We start from the raw sequence: 25,715 nt of genomic DNA, 5'->3' as shown, positions 1-25,715 counted from the left end.
TTCTCTGGCACATGAAGCTGCACCTCATCCTAATGGTAGGGAAACAGGACTAAAGCCTTGACAGATGCTGGTTTGTTGCGCTGCCAGCTGTGCAGGGGGTGGGGGCTTGGTGGGCAGTCCTGAAAGCCTCACTGTTCTCCCCAGAGCTGCCTCGGGGGCTGCCCCTGGGAGTGAGGGACTGATGAGGGGTCAGGTTTCTAGTCCCTTCTCGCCAAAGGCTTCAGGGCTTCCTGCGCGTTTATCCTTTGACAAAATTGTTCCCTTCCTAAGAAGCAACTTGAAAGCCAGTGGTTCTCCAATGAATGGTGACAGCCTGACCCACTGTCCCGCTCCGACCCTACCGCTCCCGGCTGTTTAGCTACTTCTTACCCATTACATAGGAGTTGCACAAAACTCATTCAGACACAGGCATAGTAACGAACATAGAGACCAAAAAGAAAAAGGATATTAAATCCTAGAAAGAGTTGCATAAGCCTAAACCCCCAGGAGAGACCTGGCACCAGACAATGTCGCTGGCAGCAGCCCTGTATGGGACTTGCTGTTGCAGGGACCTCCCTGAGGGCCACCTTGGGATGGAATCTACTCCTGGGGGTGCTGCATCATGCCTCAGGTGGCCTTGTTTCTAACAAAGCATCGCTGTTCCTGGACGTACTGCCTTCAGGAGCACCTGTGCAACCCGGGAACTGTCTGGGTTTGTGGATAAAGCTGAGGGTGAGCTGTCAGCTCGGGGATGCACAAGGCAGGGGTAAATGCAGACATGGATTCAGCGAACCTGGGAGTAAAGATTTCCCACTGGTCCCACCAGAAAGCTAGGCAGTTTGGGAGGTACTAGCAGAGCCCTATACTGGAGGAATAACTGGGGTCCAAGACACCCAGGGCACGTGGCCTAGAACAGGGGGTCCCTGAAGCGCTACAGTTAAGCAGGAGATGGGGCAGCTCTCCCAGCCTGACCCCTAAAGGGAGGGCTTTCTCTTATGCTATCTCAGCCACCTCCTGGTTGTGCTGTTTCCTGCTCTGCAGCATGAGGAAAATAATAATGCCTACTGCATGCACGTGGTGAGGGTGATGTGCAAAAACTCAGTCCAAGGCCTAGCTTGCTGTGGCTAAGCCGGTGGCTCCGGTCCGGTTCTCTCACAAGGTTGTGGTCAAACTGTTGGTCGGGGCTGCAGACCGTTGAAGGCCTAATTGGGGCCGGAGGATCCACTTCTAAGATGGCTCACCCACGAGGCTGTTGGTAAGAGGCCTCAGTTCCTCTCTACATGGGCCTCTCCTACAGCTGCCTGAGTGTCTTCACCCCACGGCAGCTGGCTTCCTCCAGAGCAAGTGATCCAAGGGACAGAATGAGGTGGAAACCACAGTGACTTTTACCATGTAGCCAGCCTTGAAGTCACATGCTGTCATTTCTGCAGTGTCCTACAGGCCACACAGGCCTGTGCTATTTTTTAGTTTTTTGTTTTTTTTTTTTTGCCGCACCGTGCAGCATGCAGGATCCTAGTTCACCAACCAGAGACGGAACCCGTGCCCCCTGTAGTGGAAGCCCAGAGTCTTAACCTCCAGACCACCAGGAAAGTCCTCACAGCACTATTTAACAGGGCAGGGGCTACACAAGGGTGCAAGTACCAGGAGGTGGGGCTCGTCAGGCTCTGTTGGGGTTTGGGACCACGTGACCGCACAACCGCTGAACCAGTCCTGGAGCACCTGTTGCCTGACTTCTTGTCATGTGACATAAGAAGTCCTGTTGTTATTGTGCTGCTTACAGCCCAAAGCATCCTGATAGCCCTTCCCCAAAAGTCCTTTGTTTTTTTGCTTAAAACAGCCAGTGTTGGATTCTGTGACTTGCAAACTAAAGTCCTTGACTGATACCAGAGAGTAAGTTTAGACCATCAGCCTTGAAGAGGGAAAGGTGGGCTCCTGGGCTGCAGGCATCCTCTGTGACTGTCACTCCAGACCTCACAAATCTGACCTGGTTGTCCAGGGTCTAAGAATAAGCACTGTGAGGGGAGAGAAAACCTGGCTTTTACCAGCCTAAATAGTCATAGTTAGGTAAAAATACTAAAGAAAAATCCTTGCTGCAGTGACACGACTTTGGTTCTGCCTGATTCTCCAGCTAGCTCTGTGGCTGAGTCTCTGTGGAGGGATGGAATCCTTCTCCTTCCTCTCCTGGCTGAGATTCCCTGCTTCCCTTTGGGATGGGGCTGATTCCGGCAGAGATGCCCAGGTTCTATCCCTTGGGTGGCCAGCAACCAGGAGGATCTCACAAGCTGCCACCGTGGGCCAGGAGAACACTAAATTTACACAAGTCTGGTCTCCTACCAAAGGGAGGCCAGAAATCAGGATTCTCTGAGCTCTCTGTAGCCTTCATGTGGGACTGGCAAGTTTTCACATTTCAGAAGGAAGAGGAGCCTCTTTGAGCTCACCCTCTGTGATCTTCTGGATCAGCTGCAGCTGGGAGCACGGTAGTTGGGTGGCCCATGGACGCTGGCAGCACCATCACTGCCGAGCTTACTAATTATGTGCTGGGAAAGAGTCAGACCCCACCCATGCAGAGGGACAGGCTGCAGGGTGGGAAATTATATAGGGTCGTCTTTTTTCGTTTTAATAAATTTATGTATTATGTATTTATTTTTGGCTGCGCTGGGTCTTCGTTGCTGCGCGTGGGCTTTCTGTAGTTGCAGCGAGTGGGGGCAACTCTTTGTTGCGGTACGCGGGCTTCTTATTGCGGTGGCTTCTCTTGTTGCAGAGCACGGGCTCTAGGCACGCAGGTTTCGGTAGTTGTGGCACAGGGGCTTAGTTGTTCCGCGGCATGTGGGATCTTCCCGGACCAGGGCTCGAACCCGTGTCCCCTACATTGGCAGTCGGATTCTTAACCACTGCGCCACCAGGGAAGTCCTCTAGGGTCATCTTTATCCAACCCCATACTCCCCTTCAACTCAGAGAAGTTGTGAGTGATAAATGAAGCATTTCTTAGAAAGAAGAAGTGATGTCCATCACTGCGTAAAGGGCTCACGCAAAGGGGTAAAGGGGTATATGGTGGGAGAGAATGCAGCAGCTTGGGGTCCTGGCTCCACCACACGCATGGTGTGGCCTTGGACAAGTCCCCTCTTGCCAAGCCTGCCTCCTTCTTTGAAAAGAGAAGCTGGATCACGAAATGTTAGATCTAAAAAGGACAGGGAAGTTCATCTGGTGGCCTCATATGTCAGGTAGAAGGCTTTGGGCTGCAGATAACAGAAGGCCCAACTAAAAATAGCTTACACAACGAAACTGTTTTACACCACCTAACAAGGAGTTCAGATGTTGGGCGGTTATGGAATTACACTCAGGATAGCGAGGACACAGGTTCTGTCCATCTTTCCACTCTGCCACCCTCAGGTGTTGGCAGCTCTCCCTCACGGTGGTCAGGTTGCTGAAACAGCACCAGGCATCCCTTTCGTGCCCACCCATTCTGTAGGCAGAAAGTAGTCAGATGTCTCTCTCGTGTCTCTATTTTCAGAGTGAGGAAAACCTTCCCAGAAACCCCTCTCCGCACCATCCCCCAGAGACCCCCTACATCCCATTGACCAGGGGTGTGTCGCGAGCTCATGACTAAACCAATCCCTGACACGGGGAAAGGAGTGACTGTGATTGGCTGGAACCCATCAAGCATCACCCCATGGGCTGGGAAGGGCCTGGGAAGCAGGTGAAAGGAGAACGGCTCCCCAGGCCCTTCACGGTGTGTTGGGGAGGAAACACACCGTGTCTGCCATGGCTCAGCTCCTCCTTTCATAGGTGGGGACTGGAGGGGGAGGGGGACTTTCTCAAGTCAAGTCACACAGGAGCTGGTGGCAGTCAGGGGTGAATGCAGTTCTGACTCTTGGGCAGGCTGTTTCATCACAACCTGTTGGTCCTGGCCTAGGTGATCTCGAGTCCGGAACTAAAAATCTGATTCTCTCTGAAAACTTTTCTCTCTAGAGTCACCTTAAGTCCATGGGCAGCCTGGGACATAATTCTCCAGAGTTAACTCAAGCCCTTAAAGTCTGGCTCAGTAGGAGGCAGACAGGCTTCCCTGCCTTAATGAGAAGTTGCTATGGCTCGGTAGTTAAAAGCCCTGAAGGCAGGCAGAGCAAGATCAGACCCCATCCCTGCCATCCCTGCCTTATCCGCTGTTTGTTGAGCCCAGCGGACTACCCCGGCAGCAGCTGGCAGTAACACCTTCTGCCAGTGAGACTGTTCGTAACAGTCACCCCATCAATGATTACATCAATCCATGGCCAGCCAGCAAAATACAAACCACTCGAGATATCTCAGGCAAAGCAGTGCTGATGAGAGGAATTGGCTAAAAGGTGTTGGAAGAGCTGGAGACACAGAAGCATGACAAGGGTGTTTCCAAAGGGATCAGGAAGCTGCCAGGCCCCAGAAGGACACACGCCTTGCCGCTGAGCTGCTAGAGGTGCCGCCCCTCTGCACACCGCCAGCTACTGTTGCCACCAACCCAGCTGCAGCCACTGCCGTGATGCTGCCAGAGCCAGACTGGCTTTTCCCTTCCTCCTGCATTCTAACCTCTTCTGTGCCTCCATGGGCTGAACCCAACTAGAACCCAGCTGGTCAGAGGAGTGGGATGGAAAAGAAGGGACGGTTGTCCTGTTAGATCATATGTGGGACAGAAACACGTGAGATGAAGGTCAACAGCATGGATCTCAGAGTCAGAGAGGCCTGGGTTGGTGTCCTTATTCTGTGACCTGGAGCAGGTCACCTCCCCTGTGTGAGTTTTAGTTTTCTCATCTATAAAATAGGAATGGTAATACTCATCTCAGAGTTCTTGTGAAGGCTCAAAAGGAAATGATCGTAAGGAGCTTCAGAAAAGTGGCCAACAGCTTAGAAGGGGCTGGTTCCTGAACCTACCCTGCTCCTGCCTCTCACTTCAGGGCCTTTGTACTCTGTGCTTTCTCTTACCTCTGCCTGGAATGTTCCTTCCTATATACTTTTTAATGTTATTACTTTGTAGCCCAGATAGGACATTTTTAGTTGCAAGAGACCAAAATTTAGACCCAAAGGGCTTAATCAAAAGCAGAAGTTGTTAAAGCCGAAAAGTCCCAGCATAATTCTGACTTCAGGTATGGCTTGATCAGGGATTCAAGCAATAACATCAGCACACATTAACTCTGGATTGGATCACGTGCCTATCTCGAAATCAATTTCTGTGGCTGGGGATGTGGTACATACTAAACATTCCACCCAAATAATTTGAGTTGATACTAGGCGTGACTGTGGTTTCCCAGAGGAAAATTAGGTAGCTATAAGGATGAATGGGTGCTGGGCAGGAAAAACAGCTATCCATTCATATTTCAGCTCAGGGAAAACATCCTGGTGCTCACTCTCCTCTGTTCAAGGTTAAGTCATTTCCCGCTGTGCTACACAGTCAGAGCTCCTTGGACGTCACGGCATTCATCAGCTTATAATTATACTCTGATGGAGCTGAATGAAGGAGCCTGCCTTCCACCCCAGATTGTGAGCTACATTGATAGGCAGGGGCTATTTGGCCATCACTGTATCGTCAGTATCCAGCCCAGTGCCTACACATGCTAGACGCTCAACAGAGTCTGTACGTGAAGGGATGAATCTGGGACCCCGGTTGTTATGAGGCCCAGCCTGCTACTGTGACTTTTTCCAGCTGCACTGCTTCTTAGGCTGGAGTCTTTCCCCTCCAAAGTCTTCTCTCCCCTGCATGCAGACTTGGGCACACTTATACAGGACACCCCTCCAGAGAGAAGAGAATGACAGTTTTCCCATGGGACGTGGGAGGCCTGAGACCCAGAACTCGGGGCGGGTGATTCAGGCCATCAGAAGCAACTTGATGAATCAGGAGAGAGGCCAGAGGAAAAAGGAGGGTTACTTTGGATTAAGAGCTTTAAGAGGAGTGATTCATGATCATTGCGGCTGACATTTAAAAAGCCCCAAATACTTTTGGTAAACAGTGTGCTGCTTTGCATTTTGCCTCCCGTTTATCCTGGGAATGAAGCAGCCCACAGTCGCTCTAGGGTGTATCATATTTCACTTTCTGCTTCTCAAGCATCAGTGATGTTTGGCTCCTCAGTTTCCCATGTGTAACTTACTATCGCCAAAACTTATTTTCATGGAAGTAGAGACAGGTTGGGCTTTGGCGTCAGTTAGGGCACAGTGTGCACCCAGGTTCTGCCGTCTGCTCTCTGTGTGACCTAGGACAAGTTACTTAACCTCCCCGAGCCTCCATGTTCTCTCTAATAGGGAAAAGATGACAACATCAACCTCACTGGGCTTTGGGGATATTTGGACTGGGATGCTTCTTTGTAGTGCAAATTCCAGGTTTAACCAAAGCTGTGGCAGGTGGATGGAAGGGGTGGGAAGGAGCATGTGCGTCAGGGGAGGGAGGAGAACGGGGAAGCCGCAGGGCTCTGGGGTCTCCCTGCTCTACCCAGGGGTGGGCGTGAGTCTGAGTCCCCAGTAGAAAATCTGTGAACTGACGCTGGAAGGGCTCTTTGCCCAGATATAAACTCTGCCAGACACAGGGCGCAAACAGCATGCCTTCAGGGCCTAGGAGACAAAGTGAGACACTGTGTGTGTGCGCGAGTGTGTGTGCGCACATGCGAGTGTATGAAGGTGTAGGGTGACCAGTCGGCCTGGTTTGCCTGGGACTGAGGGTTTCCCAGGGTGCAGGACTTTCAGTGTTAAAACCTGGAGAGGAGAGCCTTGGGCAACCTGAGACACGGCTGGTGACCCTGTAAGTGTGTCTTTTCCCCGACTTGTGCCTGGAGCCCAGAGGAGCTTCAGCACCCTGAGGACTCCAGGGCCTCAGCTTTCACAGCCTCAGGAGTCAGTGCCAGGGCCCAGCTGTTAACATGGTGTGGGGTGCCAGCAAAAGAGAGAGTGGGGGGTGATCTCACTGCCTCACCCCAGAACCCCCCTCAGACACTCCCAGAAGTAACTGGCTGAAACGTTGCAGGAGGCTGGAGGCCTGCCTTAGTAGAGGGGGAAAGAGCCAGCAAAATGTGGGTCATTACCACCATGGTGACCAAGGTGAGGTCTGGGGAAACATGGGCTCCACATAAGGGCCGAGCCAGAACCCGGCACTTAGTGTGATTTTTGTCATTATATTTTCTATTGGGCCATTGATAGTCTAGAGTACTACTTTTTACTTTTAATCTGGTCACTGTAGGGAAACCTTTCCTGTTGATAACTCTGGAATTGATTTCTGAGTATCCTGAATATAAAGCTACATTACTTGCCATTAATGATCAATTTTATCTCCAGTTCCAATATCTGTGCTCTAATTTCTAAGCCACGTCTCATTGCACTTCTCAGACCATCTAGATAACATTGGCTAATAGCAGCGCTGGTTGTTGCCTTTCGTTTTATTTCTGAATCCATTAATTATGCTCTAGTCAAGTGCTTCTTGGTCTTGGGGCACTCTTTAGAGTAGACCCGCTGAGTCCCAGCCCTGGGGAGTGTTCTAGTGCTTCACTATTAAATATCTTGAAAGCTCTTAGCTGGAAATAAATATGCTTCATTGTATTAAAGAAGCATCTTCTGTTTTTAAGAGCCTTTGTAAAGGGTGGGTATTGGGTTATTAAAGACCTGCATCAGCTCTCGTTCTAAAAAACCTCAGTGTCTTCGTCTGTAAAATGGGGGCAGGGGTAGGGGAGTGGGAGGAGCAATAGTAACCACTTCATGGGGCCGTTTTGAGGAATACGTGAGCTCACACACGTGAAGTGCTTGTCACACAGGCTGGCCGGTGTCATCGCTGTCACAGGTCCCATCTCAGGGCTGTCTGGACACACTGCTCTCCTCCTCCAGGCCAGGAGACCCTGTGTTGCTCCCCTGCTCCTGCCCTGAAGGAGGGGCAGTCAACAGCGATCCTGGCCCCCCAGAAACCAACTGCTCTTTTCAGGTGGAATTTGGCTGAGAGCCACAGGCTGGGCGGTTGGGAGGCTGGGTGGGTTGGGATGAGCCCCCAGGGAAAGAACAAGAGCTGGAGGACTTCATGGGTCCTGGCTGTGCCCCATCCAGCTGTGTGACCTTGGCTTGTCACTTGACCCCCTGTGACCTGCTTCTTGAGAAGGCCATTCCTGAGGAAGCCTGAGGCCAGTCCCACCTACCCGGGAGGTGGAGTGAGGCCAGGGACGGAGCCAGGGCTGAGGCACTGGGTCCAGGGTAGAGGGAGGCATGGACTGTTGTTATTAAATAACAACATGACCTGCAGGGCAGACCCTGTGATTTTCCCCCAAGGTACCAAATTCCTCCCCCGCACTGCCCCATGCTTGTCTCCCCCTGCACACACCCGGACAGTGCACTTTTCAGAGGAGGAAGGCAGAACCGGCCACAGAATTTGTGGGATCCAGTGCGACATGAAGAGAGCTGAGGTGTCCGGACTGCGAGACGGTCCTAGTGGCATCTGGTCCCTGTATTCTTCCCTTCCGGTATTCTTGGGAAATGAAGCAGTAAGTACCTACCCTGGCTGAACTAGTGGAGCTGGTCTCTGACCTTTACAACCAAATACAGCAATGTTAGGAATTTGGGACTTTCTCCAGTAGGTGGGAGAGGATATGACCCCCTGGTGTGGTGGGAAAATGTGGATGGAGCCAGGGAGCTGGCACTGGGGGCAGAGCTCCTTGTTGGGAGTGGAGGAGTCTGAGACGGCCGGAGCTAATAAGGTCGTTTTGAGGAAGGGGGTCCACATTAGGTTGTCAGTCCTGAGCTCCAGGAGAACCACGAGTACCAAGGTCTGGAGCCAAATAGACGAGAGAAATGCAGGTGTACGTCTGAATTCTGGAGTGAGAGGACAGCATCTGGGGGCTTCTCTCTACTGTTCTCACCTATAGGAAGTGCTGCTCCCTCCTTACAGTTCTGGCCTAGGGGCGGATCATCCAGTCCCTCCCTTATCTGAGAAAGGCTGGAACATTCAAACACTTTACTAAAGGCTCAGGAGTACAGACAGAAATAAAGATAAGGAGGCCAGGGGCCTGGAGAGGATGATCAACAGAGGCCTTGCATCTGGGGGTGGCTGGATCCCCCTTATCCAGGAGCAGAGGGCATGTCCAAAGAGCTCCCCCTTCTCAGTCCCTCAGCTCAGCCAGGCTCTATGTTTTCATTTCCCCTCATCCCTTCTGGAGCTGGGGTGGGCTGAGGGGTACATAACTTTTTCACCAAGCAATTCAACTTTTAGGAGTCCACCTTACAGAAAAAGATACATTCAAGGATGTTCACGGCAGCCCTGTTTGTGATATCCTAATAGCTGTGTGTGTGTGTGTGTGTGTGTGTATGTAATATTTAACATAGAAACAGGTCTGGAAGCATATGGTCCAAACTGTTAACAGTAGTTACCTCTACGGAAGGAAGGGAGTGGGGAAGGAAGAGAGACTCTCCTTTGCCTCTGCACACTTTATATACTTCTGCTAAGTTTGATTTTTTTTTTTTACTATTTTTCTAGCACGTATTAATGTGTAAATTATAAAATGTGTAATTTTAAAACAATTTAAAAATTACATTGTAGAAACCTAGGGCAGGACAGGAATAAAGACGCAGACGTAGAGAATGGACTTGAGGACACGGGGAGGGGAAAGGGTAAGCTGGGACGAAGTGAGAGAATAGAATTGACATATATACACTACGGAATGTAAAATAGATAGCTAGTGGGAAGCAGCTGCATCGAATGGGGAGATCAGCTCGGTGCTTTGTGATCACTTAGAGGGGTGGGATAGGGAGGGTGGGAGGGAGACGCAAGAGGGAGGGGATGTGGGGATATATGTATACATATAGCTGATTCACTTTGTTATACAGCAAAAACTAACCAACATTGTAAAGCAATTATACTCCAATAAAGACATTAAAAAATTACATTGTACAAAATTTTGAAAGCTAGAGAAATGAACCTGGTGAAGTCTGATGCCACAGATTTGTAGGGGTAGTGAACCTCGGGGTCATTTCATTTCCTCAAGCAGTTGCTGGCAGTCTGTGGGGAGGCCTGGAGGAAGGTGGTGTGGAAAGGACCCAGGAGAAGGTGGCGAGCTAAGATGCAGGCGCTCAGTAATTATTCTAGGCACCTGAAGTCAGTTAGCCCATTTAATCCCTGAGAGGTAGATATCCTTAATCCTAGATTTACAGTAGAGGAAAGCAGCTTGGAGAGAGGATGTATGGCAGGGTTGGGGTTCACACCTCAGGGTGCAGGATCTCTCCCACTTGTGGCTGCTTCAAGTCCAGTTCAACGGGGAAGGCAAGGAGAGGAGTAGAAAACTGAGTGCCAGTAGCAGTCTTTGAAGGCTGACTCCTAGGTGGAGGAGGAAATAAAGCCAGGAGGGAGCATTGGTTGTAAAAAGGGTCAGCTTAGGTGTAAGAGGTGTGGAATCAGAGTCGGTTTTGGTTCTAGATAGAATAAAGCTGTGTGGGACCCTGCACCTTCATGTCTCTCATGAACTGGTGAAGCGGCCATGAGGACTGAGGAGTCTCCTGGGAATGGCCTGTGCTAGTGGGTGGGTGGGGGCCCAGGCTGGCCTCTGTCCCTTGGGTGACTTCTTTCCCGGCCCCACTGACCTCATGCCTGAGACCTCAGAGTAAGAACTGCTCGAGGGGACTTCCCTGGCGATCCAGTGGTTGAGACTTCGCCTTCCAGTGCAGGGCTATGGGGGTGGGGTGGGGTGGGGTGCCAGTTGGATCCCTGGTTGGGGAGCTGGGATCCCACTGGCCTCGGGCCAAGGAGCCAAAGCACAAAACAGAAGCAATATTGTAACAAATTCAATAAAGACTTTAAAAATGGTCCACATTAAAAAAAAAAAATCTTAAGAAAAAACCAAACTGAAGTTGACCTTCAACTACAATTCTGAGCCTGATGGGCGTCAAGCACCTCTGCTTGGGGGAATGGATTGGGGGTGGTGGAGCAGTATGTTCTCCTGCGTGCCATGGAACTTCCGGGTACCCACATGGCTGGGGGTGCCTCTCCTGCAGCAGGAGTGGGATTGTTCGTGAGCCCCCTACATACCCCACGGGCTGGGATTCTTCACAGGGGATCAGGAGTCCTGGGTGAGCCAGTGGGTGGCCCATGCCAGTGAGGTTTGGGTTAGTTCTGTCATTGTGAGCCCTTTTGTGTCCCCTGTCGCTGAGGTCTGGGGAAACTGGGTAGAGAAGTGTTCAGGGACCTCAAGGTGCAGATTATGGCCAGGGAAGGAGGGGTGGGGTGGAACTGATGTTAGGCAGTTGAAGCTGAGATGGGGGGTGGCGGGGAGAGACTGTGACTTCCTGGAGTGTCCCAGGCTGAGTTCCAGAGTATGGATGAAAGTGAGTGGGTGGTTGTTCCTTGTGACCCCAGAAGTGGGCAGAGGACTCCTACCGTTGCTGTCTGCTCCTGCTTTGTTCTTAGCCTTAGCTTTCTAAGTCTAGAGTCTCCAGATTGCAGAGCTGGAAATCAGTTAACGCTGCTATCCAACAGGTCTCTGGCAACAGAGAGGGCAAGAGTCCAGCTCAGGACAGCAAAGGGCAGCACAGGAGGCCAGCGAGGCGGGGCTGGGGATAAGGGTCCCCACCCCGAATTAGAGCAGGGCTCAAGGATTTCCAAGGTGAGCCCAGGACACCGAGGTCCTGCCTGCGAAGGGGAGCCCAGAGGGCAGCCTGAAGCCCCTGGAGGAGGCAAGGTCAGTGCCGGGAGTCATCAAGGCCCGGCTTCTCAGTGAGGCGGGGAGGGGAGGACAGAGGGCGTGAGATAGACTTTCAAGCACTCTCACGGTTCAAAGCGTTTTCTTCACCAATTACTCTTTATTTAGAAGATTGCAAATTCTGCCTGGAAAAATTACGTTCAAAACCCAGCAAAACAGAGGCAGAAAACACTACAATTGATGGTAAAATTCTTTTTCTGTGTCTTTCAAGACATCTTCTTTGAGCCGCTGGTACTTTTATAAGGCAGGGAGGCACACATAAGATTATTGCTAGTGTAAGTCAGGTGCCAGTGGTTTGGGCCCGCTCGGCTAGTAAAGAGTGCCAATAGCACAAAACTGCCCTCGGGTTACCCGGCCTTTGAGCTCTGCCGCCCTCGGGAAACTGCCCGGTGCACACCTCCGGCCCGGAATATCCCGGCTCGAGGGGCGCCAGGGCTGTGGATCTCAGGCTTGTCTTGAAGCCCGAGCCGCCGCAGGGAACCCGCCTCCTGAGCCCGTCTGGCAGTCTCAGCGCTGCAGCAGGGACTCCAGCCCGGAGCACGCGTCCGGGTCTTTACAGTATCCGGGCTGGAGGCGGGAGCCCTGGCACCTCAGGGTCGTGTCAGGGCCGCGCTAGGAAAGGTGTGGAGGGCGGGAGAGGAAAGGGACCCGTCGCGCCGGGGTCTCGGCTGACCGGGAGCCGCAGGGAGGGCGGGAGAAAGGGTGGGTCCGAGGTGGGCTGCTCCGGGGTCCTTGATGGACGCCCAGGAGTGCCACCCTCTAGCTGATCGTGGGAGGAGACCCAGGCACAGAGAGGCTAAGTGATTCGCTCAAAGTCACACAGCGAGCCGCTGGCGATATGTGTGGGGTGTAGTTCTGCCAACGTGTCTCGCGTCATCACAGGCCTCGCCCGGCACGGCGGACGCCTGGTTCTGCTCCCGCAAGCAAGGAGCCTTTGGGGCCTTGGGCGCCCCGTCCTTTGGTTAAGAGGAGAGTAGGACGGCGTCCCCAGCTTGCCCCTAAATGTAGCTTCTTAGCATCTCAGCATCACAGCCTCCCGGTCGCCTGTGTAGGTGGGCATGCTGCTCCAGGTCTTGGCGCCAGAGGGAACGCACAAGGACTGCGGCCCCCGACAATGACGCCCGGACCCCACCTGCCTGGGACCACCCGAAACAGAGGTCCTTCCACCGGCCTCTTTTAATGGCTCCGAGATAGTGACCGTTATCTCTACTTATCTATTAGTCATGCAGCTGCTAAGTTATGGAGCCGGAGCCGGTTTTCGAACCCATTGGTCTGGGTTTTGGTGGCCGCAGGCCCGAGATCAGAGCCCACCCCCCGGGGTGGCTGTGCGTGGCCTTGGGCAAGTCTTTCTCCCCGCAGCCGGGTAGCGCGCCCCTTCCGTCGTGGCCGCGCCTGCTCAGTGGCGGGAGGGGCCCGGGAGGAGGCGGCGGGCGCCCCAGCTGCTTTGCATTGACGCCAGCACCCGCAGGAGGTCACAGCTGGGGGCTGGGCGCGGCGTGCTGCCGGGAAGACCCGGCCCGGCAAAGGGAGCCGGAGCCGCTCCGCCCGTTGCTCCCGGGTGAGCGCCGCTGCTTCAGCGCTTCTCGATGGCACGGCTTCAGATCCGACTGGAGCCGAGGTCTCTCCTTCCCTACCCGGGCGGACGCTGCCTTGCCGCCCCGACCGGCTTCCTCCGGCCCCTACCCCTCAACGGCGAGAGATCTAGGCTAGCTTTCTCCGCCACCAGCCCTGGGACCAGGACCATTTATTCGCGGGGCGGTAGGCGGAGTGGTGTGGGTGCCTGAGCCTCGAGAGTTGGCTGCTAAAGCGCCGCGGAGCGGGACCGGGCCGTGAGCGGGCGCAGCAGGGAGCTCACCTCTCTCGGGGGACTCGCCTGCTCTCGGGTCGGGAGAGCTCAGATCTCCTCCCCCTAAATTCCCCGGAAGCGCGGCGCGGCAGAGGCGAGCGCGGCGATGTGAGGGAGGAGGCCAGCGGCTCCCGCTTCAGGAAGGGCATGTTCGGAGGGGTGGCCGCGGTGCGCTGCCCGCCCCACCGCCCCCTCCCCACCGCCGCAGTTGCCGGTCCCGCACTGTGATAAAAGGGGCGGCCGCACTTCCTGGCGCGAGACCCGTGCTCGCCGCCGCCCGCCCAGGCGGCGATGACAGGGCACTCGCGGCAGCCGCGAGGCGCCGGGCCGGCCGTTTACTGACCGTTTCGCGGCTACTCGCCAGCGTGTCGGCGACGCCACCGCCAGCATGGGCTGTGCCCAGAGCATCCACGCTTCCGAGAGCCGGGTGGTTTACCACGGCGGCAACGAGGCCGAGGACGCGCCGGACCCCGCGGCGCCGCTATTGCAGCCCGGCGGGCCGCGCCTCCCACCCGGCCAGACGACGGCCGCCTCGGCCCGGTCCTGTGGCTCCAGCCTCGTGGAGTCCGAGCCAAGCGGCGGCAGCGGCAGCAGCAGCATCGGCAACACGGTAAGGGGTGCCGGGGGGGCGGGGGCTCCGAGGCTGCGGTCTGCGGTGAATTTCGGGCCCTTCGTTGCGGCAGCTTTCCCACAGGGACTGGTGGGGCTCTCTCCCGGGCCGCGGTGCCCTGTCGCCCGGCTTTGGATGACTTTGACGGACGCCAGCGGGTCGTCTTGCCAGAGCAGCGACTGGAGGCGGACCAACCCTAATCTTGGGCACCGTGCCTAGTAGAGTTGTGCTTAGAACGCTTTCCGAGCCGCGGCTTCGGTTCCTGGGACACATCCGACCCGACGTGTCGAGCAGGAGGGACCTCTGTGAACTTGACCCAGGCTGTTGCATCCATTACCTCCCAAACAGCGGGTACAGAGGAACACCCCCCCCCCGCCCCGCCCCAGGATATTCTGGCGCGACCCTGAACGTTAAGTCAGTGTGAACTTTGTTCCTTTGGTTCTCGTGGTGGAAAGGGAAGGTCGGCTAGCACTGTGAAGCCGGGGTACTGGACCCTACCACCGTGTTGCGTTTTCCCTCTGTCAGCTTTGCACAAGCATGCAGTTGCAGTTTTCCATTTTCTTTGGGACTATTAAAATGTAATCTGGAACATCAGCTTTGCTTCATTGCACATGTATTTGAGGTCCACTTTTATTAGCATGCATGTGGTACTTGAAGTATATGTAATTAGAAAATAGTATCAGAAACGCGATTTTTGAAGCATTCAGCAGAACAAAGTTAATTTTTTATTAAGCATTCTTACTGGGACAGTTTGTGAAGTAAGCCTTTCTTCTTCCTCCCCTGGAAAATTACCCCAAGCAACTAGGAGGGGGAAGAAAAACCCAGAAATGAAAACTCTGTCTGTGAAGAAATTAGGAGATGTCTGAAACCCCAAACCAGAAAATAAGTGGAAAGGGTTTTTGAAAGATTGGACCAGGAGTATGAGAGGAAGTAGACAGAAGACACTTGCAGCTGCAGAACTTAGGAAAAGAAAACTCAAGTAGCAAATAGTACTTTCTAAGGTGAGGGATGCACCCTGGGGTTCAAAACCAAAATGTTTGGTTTGAAATGGTGGAAATGAGTGCACAGGCTGGTGGCAGAAGCTTCACCGGATCCAGTTTGATACCAAGATGCAGAGGAGCATGGACTGAAGGAGGACTTATCTCAAGTAACGTTTGTGGGGAGCAGGCTGAGCTGTGGCGACAGGAAGGAGAGGACTCTGTGCTGTGAACAGCTCTCACAGCTGCTTGTCTCTTTGGAGAGAGAGAGAAGCTCAGGAATACCTTCCCCCACTCTGTGTGTCCACGTACACCATCCTGCCAGAAAAAGAAAGAACACTCCCGTTCCCCTGAACATGGCTCTGGCTCTTCTCCCAAGTGAGTCTTCTTCAAATAACTGGTCTAGAATAAACCACCTTCAAAAATGAGTAATCAAAAATGGACCAGTTCAGGATCTAGTCAAACATAATTACTTAAAAGAAGATGAAGAAACATGAAAAAACAGAAAGATGATGATGACCAGCACTCACTAGAAAAACACTGGCACAGAACAAGTGAAAATTATGATGAAATATTTCACAAATTAAAAATGTCAATTTACTGCTGTAAAGAGCTGGAGCACAAATCGGAAGTACAGGAGCTCAGGGAAGAAATGGCAAGTCAGTAGGCAAAAAAACCTAAGTTCAAGAAAGAAAGTGAAGGGAAAAATAAAACCCATCAAAGAAATGAAGGCAAGTTAAAAGTTAACCAAGACAGGGCTTCCCTGGTGGCGCAGTGGTTGAGAGTCTGCCTGCCGATGCAGGGGACACGGGTTCGTGCCCCGGTCCGGGAGGATCCCACATGCCACGGAGCGGCTGGGCCTGTGAGCCATGGCCGCTGAGCCTGCGTGTCCGGAGCCTGTGCTCCGCAACGGGAGAGGCCACAATAGTGAGAGGCCTGCGTACCGCAAAAAAAAAAAAAAAAAAAAATGTTAACCAAGATAGTGTATAGAAAACAGAAAAGGAGTGAGCAAAGTGAAAACAGAAATAGTTTAGACATACGAATGAAAAGTACAAAAATTCCCTGAAGAAGGAAACAAATAATAGACAAAATAAAAATTTAAAGGTTTCCAGAAAGGAGAACTTGAATCTACAGTTTGAAAGGACGCACTGTATACCCAGGAAAAATTAACATAGAACCGTCAGCATTGCAGTGTATCCCAGTAAAGTTATTGGACTTAAAATGTAAAGAATTATTTGGATGGCCAGGCCAAAAGATCAACTAACTTATAAAAGGGGAAAATTTGGCTGTTCCTTATCATCAATCAACATGGGAGAAGACTGACAAAATCCTTAAGAAGAGTACGATTGACCCAAGGATTTTATATTCATTGAAATTGTATTTTTTTAAAAAACAAGTTTTGGGCTTCCCTGATGGTGCAGTGGTTGAGAGTCCACCTGCCGATGCAGGGGACACGGGTTCATGCCCTGGTCTGGGAGGATCCCACACGCCAGGGAGCAGCTGGGCCCGTGAGCCATGGCCGCTGATCCTGTGCATCCGGAGCCTGTGCTCCACAATGGGAGAGACCACAACAGTGAGAGACCCGCGTACCGCAAAAAAAAAAAAAAACACAAAAAAACAAACAACAAAAAAACCCAAGTTTTTAAATATAAGAACTTGAGAAAGAATATCCCCATGAACTCTTCTTGAGGAATCTAGTGAAAGACAAACTTCAGTCCACCAAGCGGTAACTGGAAAAACTCCAGCAAAAGAACCGTTAAAAGCATTGATGAAGTCTGTTTACCTGTAGATTAAAACAAATTTGGAGATTAGTGCAATAGAACAGAATGTGACGGTTATATGACCTGACAATATGAAATTATCTAACTGAATTTGAGAGGAGAAGAGGAAAGAAGATGGTAGTAAATTTAGAATATTCTTTCCTCATCTTTAATAGGTAGGGTTCAAAGGGTATCGTTTAAAGCTAACAGACAAACTACTGGAGGTTTAGGTATATTTAAGAGTACAAAGTTAAACAGGATGTAGTATGATGGACTAAAATAGGACAGTGGAGGGATGGCGCAAGAGAAGAAAATATCTTAATTTTATCATTTCTCATGGGGGATTAAATAGATAATGTCTAAAGAAATAAAGGCTTTCAGATATTAATAAAAGTAACCAATAGATTAGAAAATAAACCATCTGAAATATCAAAATATACACACAAAGGAAAATGAACAGTCTCTACAAAGGATAACAAAAATAATTGATAGAACTAAGGCCACTATCTGTCATATCAGTAAATATAAATGGAAATTGGAGGTCATCAGCTTGGTCATCAGGAAGTCGAATCACATACTCCACTAATATGGTTCCCTAACAGAAGAGGCACTGCAGTGGGAGGGACACAGCAGGACACTCCAGAGAAACCACAAAAATGCTCCCTCCATAAGAGGAAAAGCTTTAAAAATCCATCAGGCTCCTAGAATGAGAAATCGTCTAATAGAACCAGTCGCATGAGACCTTCTCCCTGGTCCTTTCTTATGCTCCCTGCCTCAGAAACAGCAGCTGGCAGGTAGGGGAGGAAGTGAGGGGGAGAGAAGCAGCACCTGCTCCCCCAAAGGCGTGCTGCCCCGCAACTGGCCCTGCTGGTGGAGAGAGAATCTTCTTCAGATGAAAACTGAAGTGCCGTTAAGCTACTGGACTGATCGTTTTCTTTTTAAAGTACCTAAACTCTTTTTGAAAGTTAATGCAGTTAATGCATAACTCATCAGTGTACAACTCGATGAATTCTTGTACATGTACCCAGCATCCAGACCAAGAAGTAGAATATTCCAGGAACCTATAAGGCTTCCTGATACTCTCTTTCAGTCACCTACTAGTGCTAGGAATCTGTGTTTCCTCAAGTCCTCAGCTACCTGTTTACTGAAAACTATTTAGGAAAAAGTAACATATAATAGGTGAAACTAGCTACTTACAAAAGTCATCTGCCCTAATTTCATTTCTGAGGGTAATTCATGAATATAGCTTCATGTTTTAGATTTATTCCTTATCACTGCCATGTATGTTTGTTACGTTATCTAATACTTTTTCTAGTAACTCTTAAAAATAATTATTTTGGCTGCTTTGGGTCTTCGTTGCTGCACGTGGCTTTCCTCTAGTTGCAGTGAGCTGGGGCTACTCTTCCTTGCGGTGCACAGGCTTCTCATTGCGGTGGCCTCTCTTGTTGCAGAGCATAGGCTCTAGGTGTGTGGGCTTCAGTAGTTGTGGCACGTGGGCTCAGTAGTTGTGGCTCATGGGCTCTAGAACGCAGGCTCAGTAGTTGTGGCGCATGGGCTTAGTTGCTCCGCAGCATGTGGTTTCTTCCTGGACCAGGGCTCGAACCTGTGACTCCTGCATTGGCAGGCAGATTCTTAACCACTGTACCACCAGAGAAGCCCTCTAATAACTCTTTTTACTGGAAAAATTTTAAGTCAGCATGATAAAATTAAATTTTCATTTAGCTTGATACATAAAGATATTTTGAGTATATATAGATATACATTCAAAATTTATTATTAATCTCCAAAATAGTTTTGCTGTTATTTGTTATTGGTCTTACAAATTTTTCTACAAAATCACATGGTCACATCCTAACTTTTTTTTTTTCTTTTTTTTTTTTTTGCCGTACGCTGGCCTCTCACTGTTGTGGCGTCTCCCGTTGCGGAGCACAGGCTCCGGACGCGCAGGCTCAGCGGCCGTGGCTCACGGGCCCATGCGCTCCGTGGCATGTGGAATCCTCCCGGGCCGGGGCACGAACCCGTGTCCCCTGCGTCGGCAGGCGGACTCTCAACCACTGCGCCACCAGGGAAGCCCACATCCTAACATTTTTATATGAGAATTGTGCCTTTGAATGAACTAGAGAAGGCTTGCTTCCAGTTTTTTGTATATCATGCTTTCTTTTGAGATTCAATTACGTGTGCTCAAAACCAGTGCTGTTTTTCACTTATTATATGTTATAATTTAATGGCAAACAATTTTTCAAAAGGAGGTCAGGCACTTTCTATGATATCTAAACAAAATGTTGACAACAGCAGTTGACCTGGGGAGCCAAAATACCCAGAGTAGCAACAAGACAAGAATCTAATCAAGCAGAACTTCTCTTGAGTATTTGGCTAATTGAGAAGACACTCAACTGTAACAGAATTAAAGATTGGATCATTTCTTTGGAGACCTTTGAGAGAGAGGTAGAATAGCCATTCAGCTGGAAAGATCTCACAGTGAAATTGGAAAGAGAACAGAATGATATAATATAAGCCTATCAGGAAACCTAGTCAATCTTGATTTTACTCTAACAGCTGGGAGTTATTCTTTTCTTTTTTTCCTTAGGTATTTCCTTTAGGAACATTTATTATGAAAACATGGGGAAATGTTGGGGATTATAGTTATTTAGTAATTGAATTCAGAATTCAGTAATTCATTCAGCAGTTACTGAGCACTGTACTTTCCTAGGTTCCAGTTTTATGAAAGTGAATAGAACTCAGAAGCCAGTCTGGTAGGTGGGGAGACAAGTGCATATAATCCCACTGTGATGAAGATAAACCCAGGATGCCTTGGAAACACATAGGTGTGGCAGCTCGTCCAGATAAGGGTTGGGGCCAGAGGCATAGGTAGGGTTTCCCCATGATTGGGTTTAGAAAGATGAGGAGGAATTAGAGGAGAAGAGGAAGAAAGCAGGAGTGTGCCACACTGAATGAGTGACATGGCCAAGGCAAGCGACATGGGCTTTCAAGGAGTTCTAAGTGGTTGGGGCAGCTGAAGCTTAGGCTTCAAGCACTACAGGAGCCTTGAATGCTATATCAGAGCATCCAGGCTTTATGTAGGGCAATGTGGAGCCCCTGAAGGATTTTACACTGTACTCTATTTATGGGTCATATATTTCCCTCCTTTTGAAACGTAACATTCTGATGTTTTTCTGCTTTGGATTAAATGCATTCCTCACCCCCTCCCAACACCGACAGTATACAGTTTATCTATTAAATTCAGGTAGTGATGACAGAAGGAAGATAGAACTGACTTTTTTGTCTTGCTGTTCACACCATTAGTACAAGAGACTGTTTAAGTGTAATAGATATGAAATGAGCAGAAAGATATTTTGAAATGTTTTGTGTTAGTTCTTTATGTATTTTTGTACATCCTGTAAAAACGTCATTCCCTATACGTTTTCAGGCACTTGTGAAACTTTAGGGGTATGAATTCCTTTTTAGGACTTGTGTGGATGTATTCTCATTATTAATTATTACTGAAGTGAAGAGGAAATGATATCAGCAGATGTGTGGAGCTTTTATTCGCACTGAATACACTATTCATTTAGACAAAAGGATCATTTCTCAATTCAAATCGGAATATTCTAATTTAAGGCCTAAATCAGTTGTGTCATAATCTCTATGGAAACAAAGCTTTCTACTGTGTAGTAATTGCATAAATAACTCATTTCCCCTGGTAGATACACAAATTGTAGATGCATGTGCTTCTTTTTCCATTCTGTCAAGAACTCTCTTAAAATAGAAGAGACTTTAGCCAATGACATTTGTTTATATGTTTTATATATAACTTTAAACTTTATATAAAGTTTAAAATAACTGTTCAGATTTCCTGCTTACGTGCATGTTTGTAAAATTGTTAAGACTTAAAAATTGTTGACGAGCTCACTTTCTTTTCCTGATTGAAATTCTGACGCAGAGGATTGAATTCTCCTTCTTAGTTCTTAGCATGTTAACATCATCTGCCTGTGCAAGGCTCTCTCCAGTTGGGTTTATCTAGTTTTGTCTCACTGATCTTCAGGCATTCATCATATATTATGGGTATGAGTCCTCTGTCGGTTATATGTTTTGCAAATACGTTCTCCCATTCTGTGACTTACCTTTTGAGTCCCTGACTGGGGCCTTTTGATGAACAAAATTCTTAATTTAAAAATCTAGCTTATCAATCTTTTCCTTTATGGTTATTGCTTTTTGTGTTTAAAAATCCTTGCCTACTTCCCAAGGTTCCTCTCTTTTTTTGTTGTTTGGTTTATTTATATCTGGTTCTCCACTCCCTCTGTGCCCACCATTCTAATGTGTTTAATGTATGTCATTTTGTTTTTATGTGTTCTTATAAAGTATGTACTGTTAATGTGCTTATGTATTTTAATTTATGTAAGTGGTATTGTATTACAGATCCCATTCTGTTTTCTTACTTTTTTCACTTAGCATATGCTTTTAAGATCTACCATATTGGAATTCCCTGGCGGTCCAGTGGTTAGGACTCTGAGCTTCCACTGTAGGGGGCACGGGTTCAATCCCTGGCTGGGGAGTTAAGATCCTGCATGCCACACGGTGTGGCCAGAAAAAAAAAAAAAAAAAAAAGAAAGAAAAGATCTACTATATTACTGTCCCCCAGTTAGACATACCCATATTGCTTGCAATTCCCTGCCACTACGCATAACCCTGGACAGGCGTCTTTGCTCATGTCCCCTTAAAGATCTATGTGAATAGACCCAAAATTCTCACTTCTGGGACATAGGGTATGCATAGGCAGTTTTGGCTTAACCTTAGTAATTGGTTCCTGAACATCACATACTCTTAAGTGAAAATTTCAACTAGGAGTCATTTCTTAACTGTTTTGAATGGGAAAAATTACAATTCATTGTAAGTCAACTCAAAACCCTGAACTTATTTCCTAAAGCATAACTGTAACTTACTAAACCACTACATGAATAACAGTCTAGCATATTAGAATGTAAAATGCTTAAAATAACACTTTTTAATCACTAATAGTTATTAACAAGTGGTTGCTCTGAATGCGCTAATAAGGTCAATTTGCCTGCCCCCTTCCCCTCCCCCCCATAACCTGTCAAAGGAAGCAGAGAGCGGTCTCAGGGAGGATGGTGCTGGGATGCCCTCTCTGCACCAGTTTCAGAGATGACATTCCCTTTGACACTCCCTGCTTTCCAGCACTCTTATACAGTTATGACTACTATGATCTAACAAGTGTATTTGGATTGTAAATTGAGACTTTCTGCACATAATTTTGTTCAAAATGTATTAGACTTCTGGTTTCCAGTTCTGTACATAAGGAGCTTGGAAGTCAACACTCTGTCCTAACAACAATTAAAGCTGAACAGACTGAAAAGTTAACAACTGTTCTTAAATCCATAATAGAGGGGAAGACACAGGGTAAACTGTTGCCCCCGAGATTGGATAGCTAGGCAAATACAGGGAGTCACTGCTTACCAGAGACTCATGCAGAGAAACCTCCACACCAAACAGTGCCAGGTAGGAAAACCTGAACTGTGACTAGTGAATTGCTGGCAGCTCAGTGCAGGTAACTCAGAGTTAAAATCTCCAGGGGAACCATGGCATGGTGGCCCCCACAACATTGTGAGATTTACCTGCAGGAGCTTGACCAGATTCCCACAGTAAATAGCAGAAAAAAATGTTATCTACAAGAAATCCACTTTATAAAAGCGCATATACATTAAAAGTAAAGTGGATAGAGAAAGATGTACCACGCTAACACTAATCAAAAGCAAGCAGACTAGCTTCATTAATTTCAGACAGGGCGGACATCAAAGTAAGGAAAGTTTATCAGGGATAAAGAAGGGTACTACATATGACAAAGAGGTCAACTCCCTAAGAAGTCACAACAATTCTTGATGTATATGCACCCAACAACAGAGCATCGAACTGCATCAGGCAAAAACCAATAGAACTGCAAGGAGAGATAGTGGATTCTTCTATCACAGTAGGAAACTTCAGCACCCCATTTCAGAAATGGACAAATCCAGCAGGCAAAACTATGGAACGACATAGTTGAACTCGACAGTACCATCAGTTAACTGGATAAAATTGACATCTATTGACTACTTTATCCAGCAACAGCAGAATGTACATTTTTCTTAAGCTCATATGGAACCGTCACTAAGATAGACCACATTCTGGGCCACAACACCTTAACAAATTGAAAAGAATAGAAGTCATACAATGTCTGTCCTCAGACCACAATGGAATTAAACTGGAAATCAATAACATAAAGGTAACTGGAAAATCCCAAAATATGTGGAGATTAAACAGTACACTTCTAAATAACACATGGGTCAAACAAGAAATCTCAAGAGAAATTTTAAAATATTTTGAACTAAATGAAAATGATACAATTTATCAAGATTTGTGGGATGCAGCAAAAGCAGTGCTTAGAGAAAAATTTGTGGCATTGAATACATATATTGGAAAAGAGGAAAGATCTAAAATCAGTAATCTAAGTTTTCACTTTAGAAAACTTAGGGAGAAGGAAGAGCAAATTAAATCCAAAGTAAGCAGAAGAAAAGAAATAATAAGAATTAGAGCAGAAATCAATGAAATTGAAAACAGGAAATCAGTAGAGAAAATCCTTGAAACCAAAAGCTGGTTCTCTGAAAAGATCAATAAAATCTATAAGCCTCTATAGAAGGCTAACTAAAAAAGAGAGAAGACACAAATGATTAATATCAGAAATGAAGGAGTAGACTTCACTGCAGAGCCCACGGAAACTGAAAGGTTAGTAAAAGAATACTGTGAACCAGCTCTATGCCCACACATTTGATTACATAGATGAAATGGACAAATTCCTTCAAAGACACTATGTGCCAAAACTCACGTGAGAAGGAATAGATCTGAATAGACCTATATCTATTGAAGAAATTGAGTCAGTGGTTAATAACCTGCCACAGCAGAGAGCACCAGTCCTGTATGGTTTCATTGGTGAATTCTACCAAACATTTTTTTTTAATTTGTATTTTCTATTGGAGTATAGTTGATTAACAATGTTGTGTTAGTTTCAGGTATACAGCAAAGTGATTCAGTTATACATATACATGTATCTATTCTTTTTCAACTTCTTTTCCAATTTAGGTTATTTCAGTATATTGAGCACAGTTCCCTGTGCTATACCATAGGTCCTTGTTGGTTATCTATATTAAATATAGCAGGGTGTACATGTCAGTGCCAAACTCCCAGTCTATCCCTTCTCTCCACCCTTCCCTCCTGGTAACCATAAGTTTGTTCTCTAAGTCTGTGAGTCTGTCTGTGTTTTGTAAATAAGCTCATTTGTTTCGTTTTTTAAATAGTTTCTGCACATAAGCAATATCATATGACATTTGTCTTTGTCTGACTTACTTCACTTAGTATGATAATTTCCAGGTCCATCCATGTTGCTGCAAATGGCGTTATTTCGTTCTTTTATTTATTTGGCTGCACTGGGTCTTAGTTGCGGCTGCTGGGCTCCTTAGTTGCGGCTCGTGGGCTCTTTAGTCGCAGCTCACCAGCTACTTACTTGCAGCATGTAGGCTCCTCAGTTGTGGCAGGTGGGCTCCTTAGTTGCGGCTCGCCACATCCTTAGTTGCAGCATGCGTGCTCCTTAGTTGTGACATGCGAACTCTTAGATGTGTCATGCACATGGGATCTAGTTCCCTCACCAGGGAGGATCGAACCTGGGCCCCCTGCATTGGGAGCATGGAGTCTTATACACTGCGCCACCAGGGGAGTCCCATTATTTCATTCTTTCCAATGGCCGAGTAATAGTCCATTGTATATACGTACCACATCTTCTTTTTTTTTTAATTAATTTATTTTTGGCTGCATTGGGTCTCTTTTTTTTTTAAACATTCAATTTTTATTTTTATTTATTTATTTTTTTGCGGTACGCGGGCCTCTCACTGTTGTGGCCTCTCCCGTTGCGGAGCACAGGCTCTGGACGTGCAGGCTCAGCAGCCATGGCTCACGGGCCCAGCCGCTCCACGGCATGTGGGATCTTCCGGGACCGGGGCACAAACCCGTGTCCCCTGCATTGGCAGGTGGACTCTCAATCACTGCACCACCAGGGAAGCCCTGCATTGGGTCTTTGTTGCTGCGTGCGGGCTTTCTCTAGTTACAGCAAGAGGGGGCTACTCTTCGTTATGGTGCGCCGGGCTTCTCATTGCAGTGGCTTCTCTTGTTTTGGAGCACGGGCTCTAGGCGCTTGGGCTTCAGTAGTTGTGGCACACAGGCTCAGTAGTTGTGGCTTATGGGCTTTAGAGCGCAGGCTCCGTAGTTGTGGCACACGGGCTTAGTTGCTCCACGGCATGTGGGATCTTCCTGGACCAGTGCTCAAACCTGTGTCCCCTGCATTGGCAGGTGGATTCTTAACCACTGCGCCACCAGAGAAGTCCATGTACCACATCTTCTTATCCATTCATCTGTCAATGGACATTTAGGTTGCTTCCATGTCTTGGCTAGTAGACAGCGCTGCAGTGAACATTGGGGTGCATGTATCCTTTCAAACCGTGGTTTCCTCTGCATATATGCCTAGGATTGGGATTGTGGGATCATATGGTAGCTCTATCTTTAGTTTTTTAAGGTACCTCGATAACTGTTCTCCATAGTGGGTATACCAGTTTACATTCCCACCAACAGTGTAGGAGAGTTCCCTTTTCTCCACACCCTCGCCAGCATTTATTGTTTGTAGATTTTTTTTTTTCTTTTGCGGTACGCGGGCCTCTCAACTGTTGTGGCCTCTCCCGTTGTGGAGCACAGGCTCCGGACACGCAGGCTCAGCGGCCGTGGCTCACGGGCCTAGCTGCTCCGCGGCATGTGGGATCTTCCCAGACCGGGGCA

At 48.5% G+C, this 25,715-nt stretch overlaps 1 protein-coding gene across 2 annotated transcripts in view; it reads left to right on the top strand.

The window, feature by feature from the left end:
- PDE8A (phosphodiesterase 8A) overlaps positions 1-25,715 on the top strand; it is a 145,601-nt gene that overhangs the window by 29,607 nt on the left and 90,279 nt on the right. Inside the window, exon 1 of one of the 2 annotated variants that reach the window (XM_089906726.1) lies at positions 13,785-14,110. The exons of the other annotated variant lie outside the window; for it this stretch is intronic. Within the exon in view, the coding sequence (XP_089762852.1) occupies positions 13,889-14,110 (222 nt within the window). The 5' untranslated portion in view covers positions 13,785-13,888. Of the gene's footprint in view, positions 1-13,784; positions 14,111-25,715 lie in introns of those variants that run through there. 2 annotated transcript variants of the gene reach the window in all.

The sequence above is a fragment of the Delphinapterus leucas genome, chromosome 2, assembly GCF_059928025.1.
Source record: "Delphinapterus leucas isolate spDelLeu-1000000601 "Yukka" chromosome 2, BTC_Dleu_Yukka2, whole genome shotgun sequence".
Lineage (NCBI taxonomy): Eukaryota > Metazoa > Chordata > Mammalia > Artiodactyla > Monodontidae > Delphinapterus > Delphinapterus leucas.
The sequence above is the reverse complement of the archived record's forward strand: the minus strand, read 5'-3'. Positions and strand labels throughout refer to the sequence as shown.